The sequence below is a fragment of the Bombina bombina genome, chromosome 4 (assembly GCF_027579735.1).
Source record: "Bombina bombina isolate aBomBom1 chromosome 4, aBomBom1.pri, whole genome shotgun sequence".
Lineage (NCBI taxonomy): Eukaryota > Metazoa > Chordata > Amphibia > Anura > Bombinatoridae > Bombina > Bombina bombina.
This window is the reverse complement of record NC_069502.1, coordinates 332,202,636-332,216,728: the sequence shown is the minus strand read 5'-3', so window position 1 is coordinate 332,216,728 and position 14,093 is coordinate 332,202,636. Positions and strand designations below refer to the sequence as shown.

At 41.5% G+C, this 14,093-nt stretch overlaps 1 protein-coding gene across 1 annotated transcript in view; it reads left to right on the top strand.

The window, feature by feature from the left end:
- The window catches only part of C4H3orf33 (chromosome 4 C3orf33 homolog), a 267,701-nt gene extending 254,459 nt beyond the window's left edge, over positions 1-13,242 (top strand). Inside the window, 1 exon segment of the mRNA XM_053710073.1 lies at positions 12,785-13,242. Coding sequence (XP_053566048.1) covers positions 12,785-13,066 — 282 coding nt within the window. The 3' untranslated portion in view covers positions 13,067-13,242.
- The last annotated feature ends 851 nt before the right edge of the window (positions 13,243-14,093 follow it).

The following is a 14,093-nucleotide window of genomic DNA, read 5'->3' as shown; positions in this document are numbered from 1 at the left end:
AGATAGTGCAGGGGGATCCTGTCACAGTATGTGCTGATGGATAGTCAGAAGCAGTGTGTAAAACTGCTATAGAAGGTAATGAACCAAAGCTTGCATAAAACAAGTTCAGTTTATTAAAACAAATATTGAAAAATTTAAAACAATAGCAAGCAAAATTTAAAATCATGCAACGCGTTTCTCAACCCAGCATGGGTTGTTTCATCAGGCATAGTAATCCTTCTAACTGACAATCCTTTTAAACAGAGCTTGATCCAATAGTGAATCAGGGCACACCCCTAATGGGCGTTACTGAATCTGTTGTTAATTAGTGTATAACAGGTTACCAACACCAATGCATGCATATATATAAATAAATGACAGTGCTTATTAATATTAGCAATATGGATAGTTGTTCAACATGAGTATTAGCAATATTATATATAAGCTAACAACACCAAAACAATAGAAGACAGTGCTTATTGGTATTAGCAGAATGTATAGTTTTTCAACATGAGTACTTATTTTGACAGAAATACAATTTGAAAGTTCCAGTAATTACAATCGTATATAACATAAGATTATTACTTATAGGTCTCCACAGATTTACAAGTACAATTAATCTACACAGTTGATTTAGAAATATGATATTTCTTTCATGTAATTAGCAAGAGTCCATGTGCTAGTGACGTATGGGATATACATTCCTACCAGGAGGGGCAAAGTTTCCCAAACCTCAAAATGCCTATAATTGTGATTACTAGCGTTAGTACACACCTCCATCAGTTGTAGATGCAGTGTTTCATCTATAGTTAGTTTTTTGTGATCCTCATTTCTCTGAATATTTTTCACACATTTAGGATTATTCTAAGTGGTTTTTAAACAAATGGTTTCTTGTGAAGACTTTCTATATGTTTGAAGTGAGAGATTGAGTGGTGTGCAGTACAATGCATGTACTATGTGTTTATCCGATTTTTGTCCAATCAATAAGTGTGAACTTCGACACACCTTTTGATCAACCAATGGCAAATATATTGGTATTGGGAGCTGCATTCTTTGCAAAAATTAAGCCAATTATATCCTACGTTTGAAAAAAGCAATAACGTAATTAAAACCCCACTGTGCCATTGGTTGAACAAAAGGTGTGTCAGAGTTCACACTTATTGATTGGACAAAAATCGGATAAACACTTGTTAAGCCTCATCTCAAATATTGTGTATAAATATGAAATATAATAAATACTATATACTGGAGAGCTGTTAAAATTGTACATGATTTTAAAAAAAAATAAGCTTACAAAAAAGACCACACTATCTTAATAAAAGACTTACATTTACTTTTTTGCTGCCTGGCTTCCTTACTTCCTTTCCTCAGACACCCCTGCCCTCATTCTTAGCGACTTTAACATCCCTCCTGACAATCCCACTGCCTCCTCTGCAAAACAACTTCTTCAACTGACTTCCTCCATCGGCCTGTCACAATGGACTGAGTCTCCCACTCACAAAGATGGTCATTCCCTTGATCTGATTTTCAGCTATCGATGCACTCTTTCAAATTTAACAAACTCCTCTTTTCCTCTCTCTGACCATCATCTCCTAACTTGCAACATCACTTCCCTACCTACAACTCCCCCTCCCTCTACCCCTCACACCAATCTTCACAGAAGCAGTAAGTCACTAGATCTGCATCAGCTCGCTAGCTCTCTCAAACCTCTCCTCTCATCCATCACCTCCTTTTCCTGCCCTGACCAATCTATCTGCCAGTATAATTCCACCCTTACATCGGTCATTGAGACTCTGGCCCCTCCAACCTTAGCTCAGAAACCACACTCTCATCCTCAGCCCTGGCATACTCCTCTGACACGATACCTACGCAGATGCTCCCGTACTGCTGAGTGACATTGGAGGAAATCTCGGAGTTCAGATGACTTTCTTCACTACAAGTTCATCCTGAACTCCTACTATTCTGCCCTTAATCTTTATAAGCAACAATATTTTTTTAATCTCATCTCTACTCTTTCCTCTAACCCTAAACGTCTGTTCTCCACGTTCAACACTCTTCTCCCCCCACCCCCACCTTCTAACACAACCTCTCTCTCAGCTCAAGATTTTGCAAGCCACTTCAACAACAAAATTGACTCCATCAGAAGTGAAATCAGCTCTCAACATACTTCCAATCTCCCACCCCCTCAAAAGCTCACGATCACCCAAATATTCAAAAATGCAGCTCTTTTGCCCCTGTTAATGAAGATGAAGTTTCTGCCCTTATACTGTCCTCCCACCTCACTACCTGTCCCCTCGACCCCATCCCCTCACAGCTACTCCCCTCCCTCTCTTCTACCCTCACCCCCATACTCACACACATTTTCAACCTCTCCCTCAGCACTGGTACTGGTCACACCTATCCTCAAAAAACCTTCCCTTGATCCAACCTCCCCTTCCAATTACCGCCCTATTTCCCTACTCCCTCTTGCCTCAAAGCTCCTCGAAAAGCTAGTTTACGAACGTCTGTCCCATTTCCTTACACTAAACTCTCTTCTTGACCCACTGCAATCTGGATTTCGTTCCCATCACTCTACAGAGACAGCAATTGTCAAGGTTACCAATGACCTACTTACAGCAAAATCCAAAGGCCACTTCTCTCTGCTTATCCTCCTTGACATGTCTGCAGCCTTTGACACTGTTGACTACCCTCTTCTGCTCCAAACCCTCCAATCCTTCGACATCTGTGACACAGCTCTCTCGTGGTTTTCTTCCTATCTGACTAACCGTACATTTAGTGTAGCCTTCTCCGGAGCATCCTCTGCCCCGTTACCACTTTCTGTTGGGGTACCTCAAGGCTCTGTCCTTGGTCCCCTTCTCTTTTCAATCTACACGTCGTCACTAGGTTCCTTAATAAAGTCCCATGGGTTTCAATACCATTTGTATGCCGATGACACCCAAATCTACCTCTCTGCACCAGACCTACCTCCTTCCTTACTAACCCGTGTCACTAACTGTCTTTCTCACATCTCATCTTGGATGTCCTCTCACTACCTTAAGCTAAATCTCTCCAAAACTGAACTCCTTATTTTTCCCCCTTCTTCCAATGTCTCCACCTCCAAAATTTCTATAACTGTTGATAATTCTATCATTACCCCTACCCCGCACGCCCGATGTCTTGGGGTCACACTTGACTCAGATCTTTCCTTCACTCCTCACATTCAATCCTTGGCTAAAGCCTGCCGCTTCCACCTTAAAAACATCGCTAAAATTAGACATTTCCTTACACAAGATACAACCAAGATTTTAATCCACTCTCTCATCCTTTCCCGCCTCGACTACTGCAATTCTGTCCTCTCTGGTCTACCTAGCTGCCGCATAGCTCCTTTACAATCCATTATGAATGCCTCTGCCTGGCTCATCTTCCTTACTCGTCGCTCTTCATCTGCTGCACCTCTCTGCCAATCCCTTCACTGGCTTCCTCTTGCCTCTAGGATTAAACATAAAATCCTCACCCTGACATATAAAGCTCTCAACTGCATTGCTCCCCCCTACATCTCAGAACTTGTCTCTAGATACTCTCCCTCCCGTCCCCTTCGATCAGCTCAGGATCTCCTCCTCTCTTGTTACTTCCTCACATTCACGTTTACAGGACTTCTCCAGACTGGCCCCCATCTTGTGGAATTCCCTGCCTCGCTCCATAAGACTCTCCCCTAGTTTTTACAGCTTCAAGCACTCCCTAAAAACTCTACTATTCAGGGATGCATACAACCAACACTAACCTTCCCTAACGCCATTGCTTTCCCCTTAAACCCCTTAGACTATAAGCCTATGGGCCCAGCTGTTTCAGATCGCTTCATAAGAGCCGACTACAACAGTGAAACTCTCGGCAGGGCCCTCTACCCACTTGACCCCTACAAAAGCTATCCTGTACATCGACTGTTTACAGTGCTGCAGAATCTGTTGGCGCTCTACAAATACCTGATAATAATAATTCTTTTTAGAAAAGCTATGGCAACTCCCTATTAAGACTCCTAGGCTCATATCGTTCCACTATGATCTCTTACAGTCGTCCACTAACAAAGACAGACCCTGGCAGCTAAGGGCTTGGGAGGGCGATTTATCCAGACCTATTTCAGATAAAGACCTATGTACAGCTATGACCTTAACTAAAAAGACGGTACACCTTGCAAATACATTGGAGGCCTACATGAAATTATTCCTAAAATGGTACTATACTCCCAAGAGGCTGTCACAGATGTTCCCTACAACGTCCCCTTTATGCTGGAGAGATTGCATGCAAAGAGGCTCAGATATGCATATTTGGTGGGACTGCCCAAAACTGGCACCTCTCTGGACTCAGGTAAAAACCCTCTGTGCTAACCTTGGGCTCTCTATTCCACTCACTCCTGCAACTGCCCTTCTACACATTTTCCCGAGGAGCATTCCAACCCACGTTTCTAAATTGGTCATCTTTGTCCTAGCGGCCATGAAACTGGCGATAGCAAGGGCCTGGAAACAAACCCAACCCCCAGATATTACAGTTGTTACATCTATAATGCAGGTGTACGCCAAAATGGAACAGAGTTTCTATTCCAGCATGGACAAGGAGGAGCTATACTGGCAGATTTGGGAGACCTGGTTTAACCATCAGGGAGCTCAAAGCTAAATGTATGGTCGAATTGAAGGTTCTGGCCACTCCCATCACCATAATTAAACTTCCACACCCAGTTGAGATATGCTAATTAGCCAATAACACCCGCTTCTTTAAACTTCCTACCATAAACTGATCACCCCCCCCTTTTTCTCTTGTCCTACCCCCTTCCCCCCCCCCCTTCCTATAACATGGGAGCTCATACTTCTCCTTCCCCCCCCTCTTCCCATAACAGGCCTCCCCCGCCTGGAGATGCGCACTGCAATTACTAGATGAAGTGTACGGACAAGTATTCCTAAGCTGACTTCACGAAGTCCCTAGAAAGTTGAGTTAATATGTAGGACTGAAGTACTACTCGGTCCCTGTATTTAAAGTCTGTTCATATTGTTTAAAAATGAGGTTTCCATAGTGGATATTTTTTGTTCATATTAATCGAAAATGAGGTTTATATGGTAGATATCTTATTTCATACTTGACATGCTCGATCTATATGCTCAGCATTTTCATTAATAGCTATGTCTACTGTGTTATTACAACGACATAATGTTTATATATATTTAAACCTGTTAGTCACCTGCGTTGTGACATCTGTTGTAATGCTTAATTCTCAATAAAAAAAAAAAATGTAAAAAAAAAAAAATTTCTCCAACATAGGTGTGTCCGGTCCACGGCGTCATCCTTACTTGTGGGATATTCTCTTCCCCAACAGGAAATGGCAAAGAGCCCAGCAAAGCTGGTCACATGATCCCTCCTAGGCTCCGCCTACCCCAGTCATTCTCTTTGCCGTTGCACAGGCAACATCTCCACGGAGATGGTTAAGAGTTTTAGTGTTTAAATGTAGTTTTTATCCTTCAATCAAGTGTTTGTTATTTTAAAATAGTGCTGGTATGTACTATTTACTCTGAAACAGAAAAGAGATGAAGATTTCTGTTTGTAAGAGGAAGATGATTTTAGCAAACGTTACTAAAATCGATGGCTGTTTCCACACAGGACTGTTGAGATGAAGTAACTTCAGTTGGGGGAAACAGTTGGCAGACTTTGCTGCTTGAGGTATGACTGGCCACATTTCTAACAAGACTTTGTAATGCTGGAAGGCTGTCATTTTCCCTATGGGAACCGGTAAGCCATTTTCTTAGTTTAAGTAAAAGAATAAAGGGCTTCATAAGGGCTTAAAAGACTGGTAGACATTTTTCTGGGCTAAAACGATTACTTTCTAAGCATATTTGGCAGATTATAACTCTTAATAGTTATTATAATCTTGGGGATTGTTTTTAAAAAAACGGCAGGCACTGTATTGGACACCTTTTTCACTGGGGGCCTTTTCTAGTCATAGGCAGAGCCTCATTTTCGCGCCACTAATGCGCAGTTGTTTTTGGAGAGCAAGGCATGCAGATGCATGTGTGAGGAGCTAAGAACCACTGAAAAAGCTTATTGAAGGCGTCATTTGGTATCGTATTCCCCTCTGGGCTTGGTTGGGTCTCAGCAAAGCAGATACCTGGGACTATATAGGGGTTAAATGTAAAAACGGCTCCGGTTCCGTTATTTTAAGGGTTAAAGCTTTCAAATTTGGTGTGCAATACTTTTAAGGCTTTAAGACACTGTGGTGAAATTTTGGTGAATTTTGAACAATTCCTTCATACTTTTTCACATATTCAGTAATAAAGTGTGTTCAGTTTAAAATTTAAAGTGACAGTAACGGTTTTATTTTAAAACGTTTTTTGTGCTTTGTGGTCAAGTTTAAGCCTGTTTAACATGTCTGAACCATCAGATAAACTATGTTCTATATGTATGAAAGCCAAGGTTTCTCCCCATTTAAATATTTGTGATGATTGTGACATAGTGTCCAAACAAAGTAGGGACAATGATGCCACAGATAATGATATTGCCCAAGATGATTCCTCAAATGAGGGGAGTAAGCATGGTACTGCATCATCCCCTTCTGTGTCTACACCAGTTTTGCCCACACAAGAGGCCCCTGGTACATCTAGTGCGCCAATACTTATTACCATGCAACAATTAACGGCTGTAATGGATAATTCTATTGCAAACATTTTATCCAAAATGCCTACTTATCAGAGAAAGCGCGATTGCTCTGTTTTAAACACTGAAGAGCAAGAGGACGCTGATGATAACTGTTCTGACATACCCTCACACCAATCTGAAGGGGCCAGGAGGGAGGTTTTGTCTGAGGGAGAAATTTCAGATTCAGGAAAAATTTCTCAACAAGCTGAACCTGATGTTGTAACATTTAAATTTAAATTAGAACATCTCCGCGCACTGCTTAAGGAGGTATTATCTACTCTGGATGATTGTGACAATTTGGTCATTCCAGAGAAATTATGTAAGATGGACAAGTTCCTAGAGGTTTCGGTGCCCCCCGATGCTTTTCCTATACCCAAGCGGGTGGCGGACATAGTAAATAAGGAATGGGAAAGGCCCGGCATACCTTTTGTTCCTCCCCCTATATTTAAGAAATTATTTCCTGTGGTCGACCCCAGAAAGGACTTATGGCAGACAGTCCCCAAGGTCGAGGGGGCGGTTTCCACTCTAAACAAACGCACTACTATCCCTATAGAAGATAGTTGTGCTTTCAAAGATCCTATGGATAAAAAATTAGAGGGTTTGCTTAAAAAGATGTTTGTTCAGCAAGGTTACCTTCTACAACCAATTTCATGCATTGTTCCTCTCACTACAGCAGTGTGTTTCTGGTTCGAAGAACTAGAAAAGTCGCTCAATAAAGAATCTTCGTATGAGGAGGTTATGGACAGAGTTCAAGCACTTAAATTGGCTAACTCTTTTATTTTAGATGCCGCTTTGCAATTAGCTAGATTAGCGGCGAAAAATTCAGGGTTTGCTATCGTGGCGCGCAGAGCGCTTTGGCTAAAGTCTTGGTCAGCGGATGTGTCTTCCAAGACAAAATTGCTTAACATCCCTTTCAAGGGTAAAACACTGTTTGGTCCTGATTTGAAAGAGATTATTTCAGACATCACCGGGGGAAAGGGCCACGCCCTTCCTCAGGATCGGTCTTTTAAGGCTAAAAATAAGCCTAATTTTCGTCCCTTTCGCAGAAACGGACCAGCCTCAAATACTACATCCTCTAAGCAAGAGGGTAATACTTCTCAACCCAAACCAGCCTGGAGACCGATGCAAGGCTGGAACAAGGGTAAGCAGGCCAAGAAGCCTACCACTGCTACCAAAACAGCATGAAGGGATGGCCCCCGACCCGGGACCGGATCTGGTGGGGGGCAGACTTTCTCTCTTTGCTCAGGCTTGGGCAAGAGATGTTCAGGATCCTTGGGCACTAGAAATAGTTTCTCAGGGTTATCTCCTGGAATTCAAGGAACTACCCCCAAGGGGAAGGTTCCACAGGTCTCAATTATCTTCAAACCAAATAAAAAGACAGGCATTCTTACATTGTGTAGAAGACCTGTTAAGAATGGGAGTAATTCATCCAGTTCCATTAGGAGAACAAGGGATGGGGTTCTACTCCAACCTGTTCATAGTTCCCAAAAAAGAGGGAACATTCAGACCAATTTTAGATCTCAAGATTCTAAACAAATTTCTCAGGGTTCCATCGTTCAAAATGGAAACCATTCGAACGATCCTTCCTACCATCCAGGAAGGTCAATTTATGACCACGGTGGATTTAAAGGATGCGTACCTACATATTCCTATCCACAAGGAACATCATCGGTTCCTAAGGTTCGCTTTTCTGGACAAGCATTACCAGTTTGTGGCGCTTCCTTTCGGATTAGCCACTGCTCCAAGGATTTTCACAAAGGTACTAGGGTCCCTTCTAGCGGTGCTAAGACCAAGGGGCATTGCAGTAGTACCTTACTTGGACGACATCCTGATTCAAGCGTCGTCTCTGTCAAAAGCAAAGGCTCATACGGACATCGTCCTAGCCTTTCTCAGATCTCACGGATGGAAGGTGAACATAGAAAAAAGTTCTCTGTCCCCGTCAACAAGAGTTCCCTTCTTGGGAACAATAATAGATTCCTTAGAAATGAGGATTTTTCTGACAGAGGTCAGAAAATCAAAGCTTCTAAGCTCTTGTCAAGTACTTCATTCTGTTCTTCTTCCTTCCATAGCGCAGTGCATGGAAGTAATAGGATTGATGGTTGCAGCAATGGACATAGTTCCTTTTGCACGAATTCATCTAAGACCATTACAACTGTGCATGCTCAGACAGTGGAATGGGGATTATACAGACTTGTCTCCGACGATTCAAGTAGATCAAAAGACCAGAGATTCACTCCGTTGGTGGCTGACCCTGGACAATCTGTCACAGGGAATGAGCTTCCGCAGACCAGAGTGGGTCATTGTCACGACCGACGCCAGCCTGGTGGGCTGGGGCGCGGTCTGGGAACCCCTGAAAGCGCAGGGTCTATGGTCTCGGGAAGAATCTCTTCTCCCGATAAACATTCTGGAACTGAGAGCGATATTCAATGCTCTCAAAGCTTGGCCTCACCTAGCAAAGGCCAAATTCATAAGGTTTCAATCAGACAACATGACGACTGTTGCATATATCAACCATCAGGGGGGAACAAGGAGTTCCCTGGCGATGGAGGAAGTGACCAAGATAATTCTATGGGCGGAGGACCACTCCTGCCACTTGTCTGCAATCCACATCCCAGGAGTGGAAAATTGGGAAGCGGATTTTCTGAGTCGTCAGACTTTTCATCCGGGGGAGTGGGAACTCCATCCGGAAATCTTTGCCCAAATAACTCAACTATGGGGCATTCCAGACATGGATCTGATGGCCTCTCGTCAGAACTTCAAGGTTCCTCGTTACGGGTCCAGATCCAGGGATCCCAAGGCGACTCTAGTAGATGCACTAGTAGCACCTTGGACCTTCAACCTAGCTTATGTATTCCCACCGTTTCCTCTCATTCCCAGGCTGGTAGCCAGGATCAATCAGGAGAGGGCTTCGGTGATCTTGATAGCTCCTGCGTGGCCATGCAGGACTTGGTATGCAGACCTGGTGAATATGTCATCGGCTCCACCATGGAAGCTACCTTTGAGACAGGACCTTCTTGTTCAAGGTCCATTCGAACATCCGAATCTGGTTTCCCTCCAACTGACTGCTTGGAGATTGAACGCTTGATTTTATCAAAGCGTGGGTTTTCAGATTCTGTAATAGATACTCTTATTCAGGCTAGAAAGCCTGTAACTAGGAAAATTTACCATAAAATATGGAAAAAATATATCTGTTGGTGTGAATCTAAAGGATTCCCATGGAACAAGATAAAAATTCCTAAGATTCTATCCTTTCTACAAGAAGGTTTGGAGAAAGGATTATCTGCAAGTTCTCTGAAGGGACAGATCTCTGCTTTATCTGTTTTACTTCACAAAAAGCTGGCAGCTGTACCAGATGTTCAAGCTTTTGTTCAGGCTCTGGTTAGAATCAAGCCTGTTTACAGACCTTTGACTCCTCCCTGGAGTTTAAATCTAGTTCTTTCAGTTCTTCAAGGGGTTCCGTTTGAACCCTTACATTCCGTAGATATTATGTTATTATCTTGGAAAGTTTTGTTTTTGGTTGCAATTTCTTCTGCCAGAAGAGTTTCAGAGTTATCTGCTCTGCAGTATTCTCCGCCCTATCTGGTGTTTCATGCAGATAAGGTGGTTTTGCGTACTAAGCCTGGTTTTCTTCCGAAAGTTGTTTCCAACAAAAATATTAACCAGGAGATAGTTGTACCTTCTTTGTGTCCGAATCCAGTTTCAAAGAAGGAACGTTTGTTACACAATTTGGACGTAGTCCGTGCTCTAAAATTCTATTTAGAGGCTACTAAGGATTTCAGACAAACATCTTCTTTGTTTGTTGTTTATTCTGGTAAAAGGAGAGGTCAAAAAGCAACTTCTACCTCTCTTTCTTTTTGGCTTAAAAGCATTATCCGATTGGCTTATGAGACTGCCGGACGGCAGCCTCCTGAAAGAATCACAGCTCACTCCACTAGGGCTGTGGCTTCCACATGGGCCTTCAAGAACGAGGCTTCTGTTGACCAGATATGTAAGGCAGCGACTTGGTCTTCACTGCACACTTTTGCCAAATTTTACAAATTTGATACTTTTGCTTCTTCAGAGGCTATTTTTGGGAGAAAGGTTTTGCAAGCCGTGGTGCCTTCCATTTAGGTGACCTGATTTGCTCCCTCCCTTCATCCGTGTCCTAAAGCTTTGGTATTGGTTCCCACAAGTAAGGATGACGCCGTGGACCGGACACACCTATGTTGGAGAAAACAGAATTTATGCTTACCTGATAAATTACTTTCTCCAACGGTGTGTCCGGTCCACGGCCCGCCCTGGTTTTTTTAATCAGGTCTGATGAATTATTTTCTCTAACTACAGTCACCACGGTATCATATGATTTCTCCTATGCATATTCCTCCTGTACGTCGGTCGAATGACTGGGGTAGGCGGAGCCTAGGAGGGATCATGTGACCAGCTTTGCTGGGCTCTTTGCCATTTCCTGTTGGGGAAGAGAATATCCCACAAGTAAGGATGACGCCGTGGACCGGACACACCGTTGGAGAAAGTAATTTATCAGGTAAGCATAAATTCTGTTTCTTTTTAAATCAAATTTACTTTGTTTCCTTGGTATACTTTGTTAAAAAGCAAACCTAGGTAGGCTCAGGAGCCGCAATGTGTTCAGTCTATCTCCCAGTAGTGCATTGCTGCTCTTGAGTTGACTTTAATTATATGTTTAACCTTTACATGGGTTAAATACATTGTTATATGCAAGCAACCATACATTTTATGAATGTATTAAAATAATTGATAATAGCATTTTTTACACAAAGTACAGAAATCAGGGGATAAAATGGTCTTCATCTCAGTTTAAATAGCAGGCTCAGTAGTAATCTGCTAAAAGCGCCTTCTAACAGAAAGAGATTCAATAGACATGCTTTGGAGCTGGTATATAGTAAGGAAATTAAAAAATACCTGAGATTTGCATTATGATATCTTGATAATTTATTACAGGTCCATAATAAAAGCACTCCCAAGATCTTACTAATAATATATATAGGCAACTTAGAACACAATAATATTTTTATTAACAAAAAAGTCTTATAAATCCTTACTTTAAACTGAAGTCCACTTCATCTGCATTTAAAGACGCCCCTAAAATGGGCGTTTTTTTCCTTCAATCGCTGTCCAATCAGTCTTCACATGCTGATTAGACTGGGGAGCATTTATGCAGTAGCGCGCTTCCACTGCCATACACGGCTTCTCTTAAACAACGCATTATCCGCTCTGAGCGACACCTTTTTGGTTGCTATAGCAACAGCGGGCAGTGCAGTCTAATGTGCACCCGCATGGAGGGGCCATTTTTAAGCTTAAGGGACATGTGAGTATAACGCTGCAGTCAGAATCAATGATGTGCGCATGCTCTGACTTACAGGATGGTCGTGCAACTCAGTGTTTCATTGGAGTTCAATATCGTAGTTTTTGGGGGGCATTGGAATTAATATATATTTTAAATAAATATATCTCTAAAATTGTATATAATACTTATTTAATGTACATTGCAAAATGTTTAACTTAGGTATGCACTATACAAACGTATTTGGTTAAAACAACTACTATAATTTCTCTTTAAAGGGACAATATACACTCATTTTCATATAACTGCATGTAATAGACACTAGTATAAAGAATAAGATGCACAGATACTGATATAAAAATCCAGTATAAAACTGTTTAAAAACTTACTTAGAAGCTGTCAGTTTGGCTCTTTTGAAAAGGCAGTTGGAAAGCCCACTGCAAGTGGCAAATAAGACACTCCCCCCCCTCCCCCCCTCCCCCTTCTTTTGCATATGAAAAGACCCTTTACACAAACAGCAGCAAGCTGGAGAAGGTAGCTGACCGTATTCACATAAAACTTTGGGGCTTGGTTAGGAGTCTGAAAATCAGAGCAATGTTATTTCAAAATAAGCAAAACTATACATTTATTTTAAAATAAAACTTTATGGGCTATATAAATAGATCATCTACAAAACATTTATGCAAAGAAAAAATGAGTGTATAATGTCCCTTTAAGTTTAACTATCAGACAGAAATATGGGCAGACTAGATAGGCCTTCTGGTTGAAACAGGTTCTAATCTTCCTTTGTGTTTCTGTTGTATTCTGTAAATATGCATTCTATATATTTAATTATTTTTGTCTCCTTAATAGGGAGTATTTTTCAATGAATGTCTCAACGTGGAGCTCTTGAGACAGGGACTTGGCAGAGCCATTCATATCCCCGGGCTACATAAAGACTCAATGCATTACTGGAAGTTTTATAAAAGACTGTTGCAAGCAGAAGTAAAAGCACATAAGAAAGGAAAGGGCCTTTGGAAACAGGAGAGTTACCTTCAAACAATGATGTATAAAATTCAGAATAATATTGTTTTACAGCAGCTAAAACAACTATCAAATGTCCTATTAAATTATCTGAAGAAGTACAAAACATGAATAAGTTTATACTGCAACAATATATCCATTTAAATGTAGTGTATGTGATTACATTGTTTTTTTTTCCAGTTCTACAACCTTATTTAAAATGTTATAATTTATATCATTAATGTATGGTAAATTTCAATCCCATTAATCTAGAAAATGTAATAAAACATATATTTTCTTCAATTAAACATGACGCAATCTATAAATACTGTTAAGCAAAAGTATCCATTCCTGATTTTGTTATTTTCCTTCCCAAGGCAGGGAGAGTCCACGACTTCATTCATAACTCTTGGGAATGATAAAATTGAAAGACTAGAGATGAACAATACAAACAAGCTGACAACAAAGTCCACTTATATATACATGCAAATATAATCCCCTGAATAGGCAGAAAGTATTTAACCGGGGGAGACTTACTGGTTGCACACTGCTTTATTAAACCAACCACTAGCTCTAATCCGGACAGTAATCTGTTTAAACTGTCAGGTATCCACCGGGGCTTATTAGTATTAGAGAACAACGTGGAGGTAAGTGTCCCAAAAGCAGTTAAACAAGATGTAATATCCCCTCGCTAGATCCTAAAAGATGGGTGAAATCTACGTCAAATAAAATCACTCATCACTCCTTTATTGGAAATGACAGGATACAACGCGTGGGTAAAGTCCTGATATGTAATGAATACTCTGTCCATTACCGTGCAACTCTTCACTCACCCGGTTTAAAGAAACGATGAATCCAGCTCAACATTCCGTGTGTGTTTTGTTTGCTCCAGTATCTGTTAATGCAACGGAATCCTCATGTCTGGCTCTGCGTGTCAGGTGACTAAGCTGGGGCCAATCATAGGCGTAACCGGCTTCTGAGGTCATGGATGTCCTCCAATGGTAGTAACTTGAAAGAATGTACAGGGTCCCCAGCTTTTACATCAGCACTTCACTGCACTAGTTATAATAACTAGCCAATCTGGGAGCGTGAACTTCTTGTTCCCCAAAGAAAACGGCAGCAGCAGTTATAAACCACAGTCATAGCAATAATAAATTTT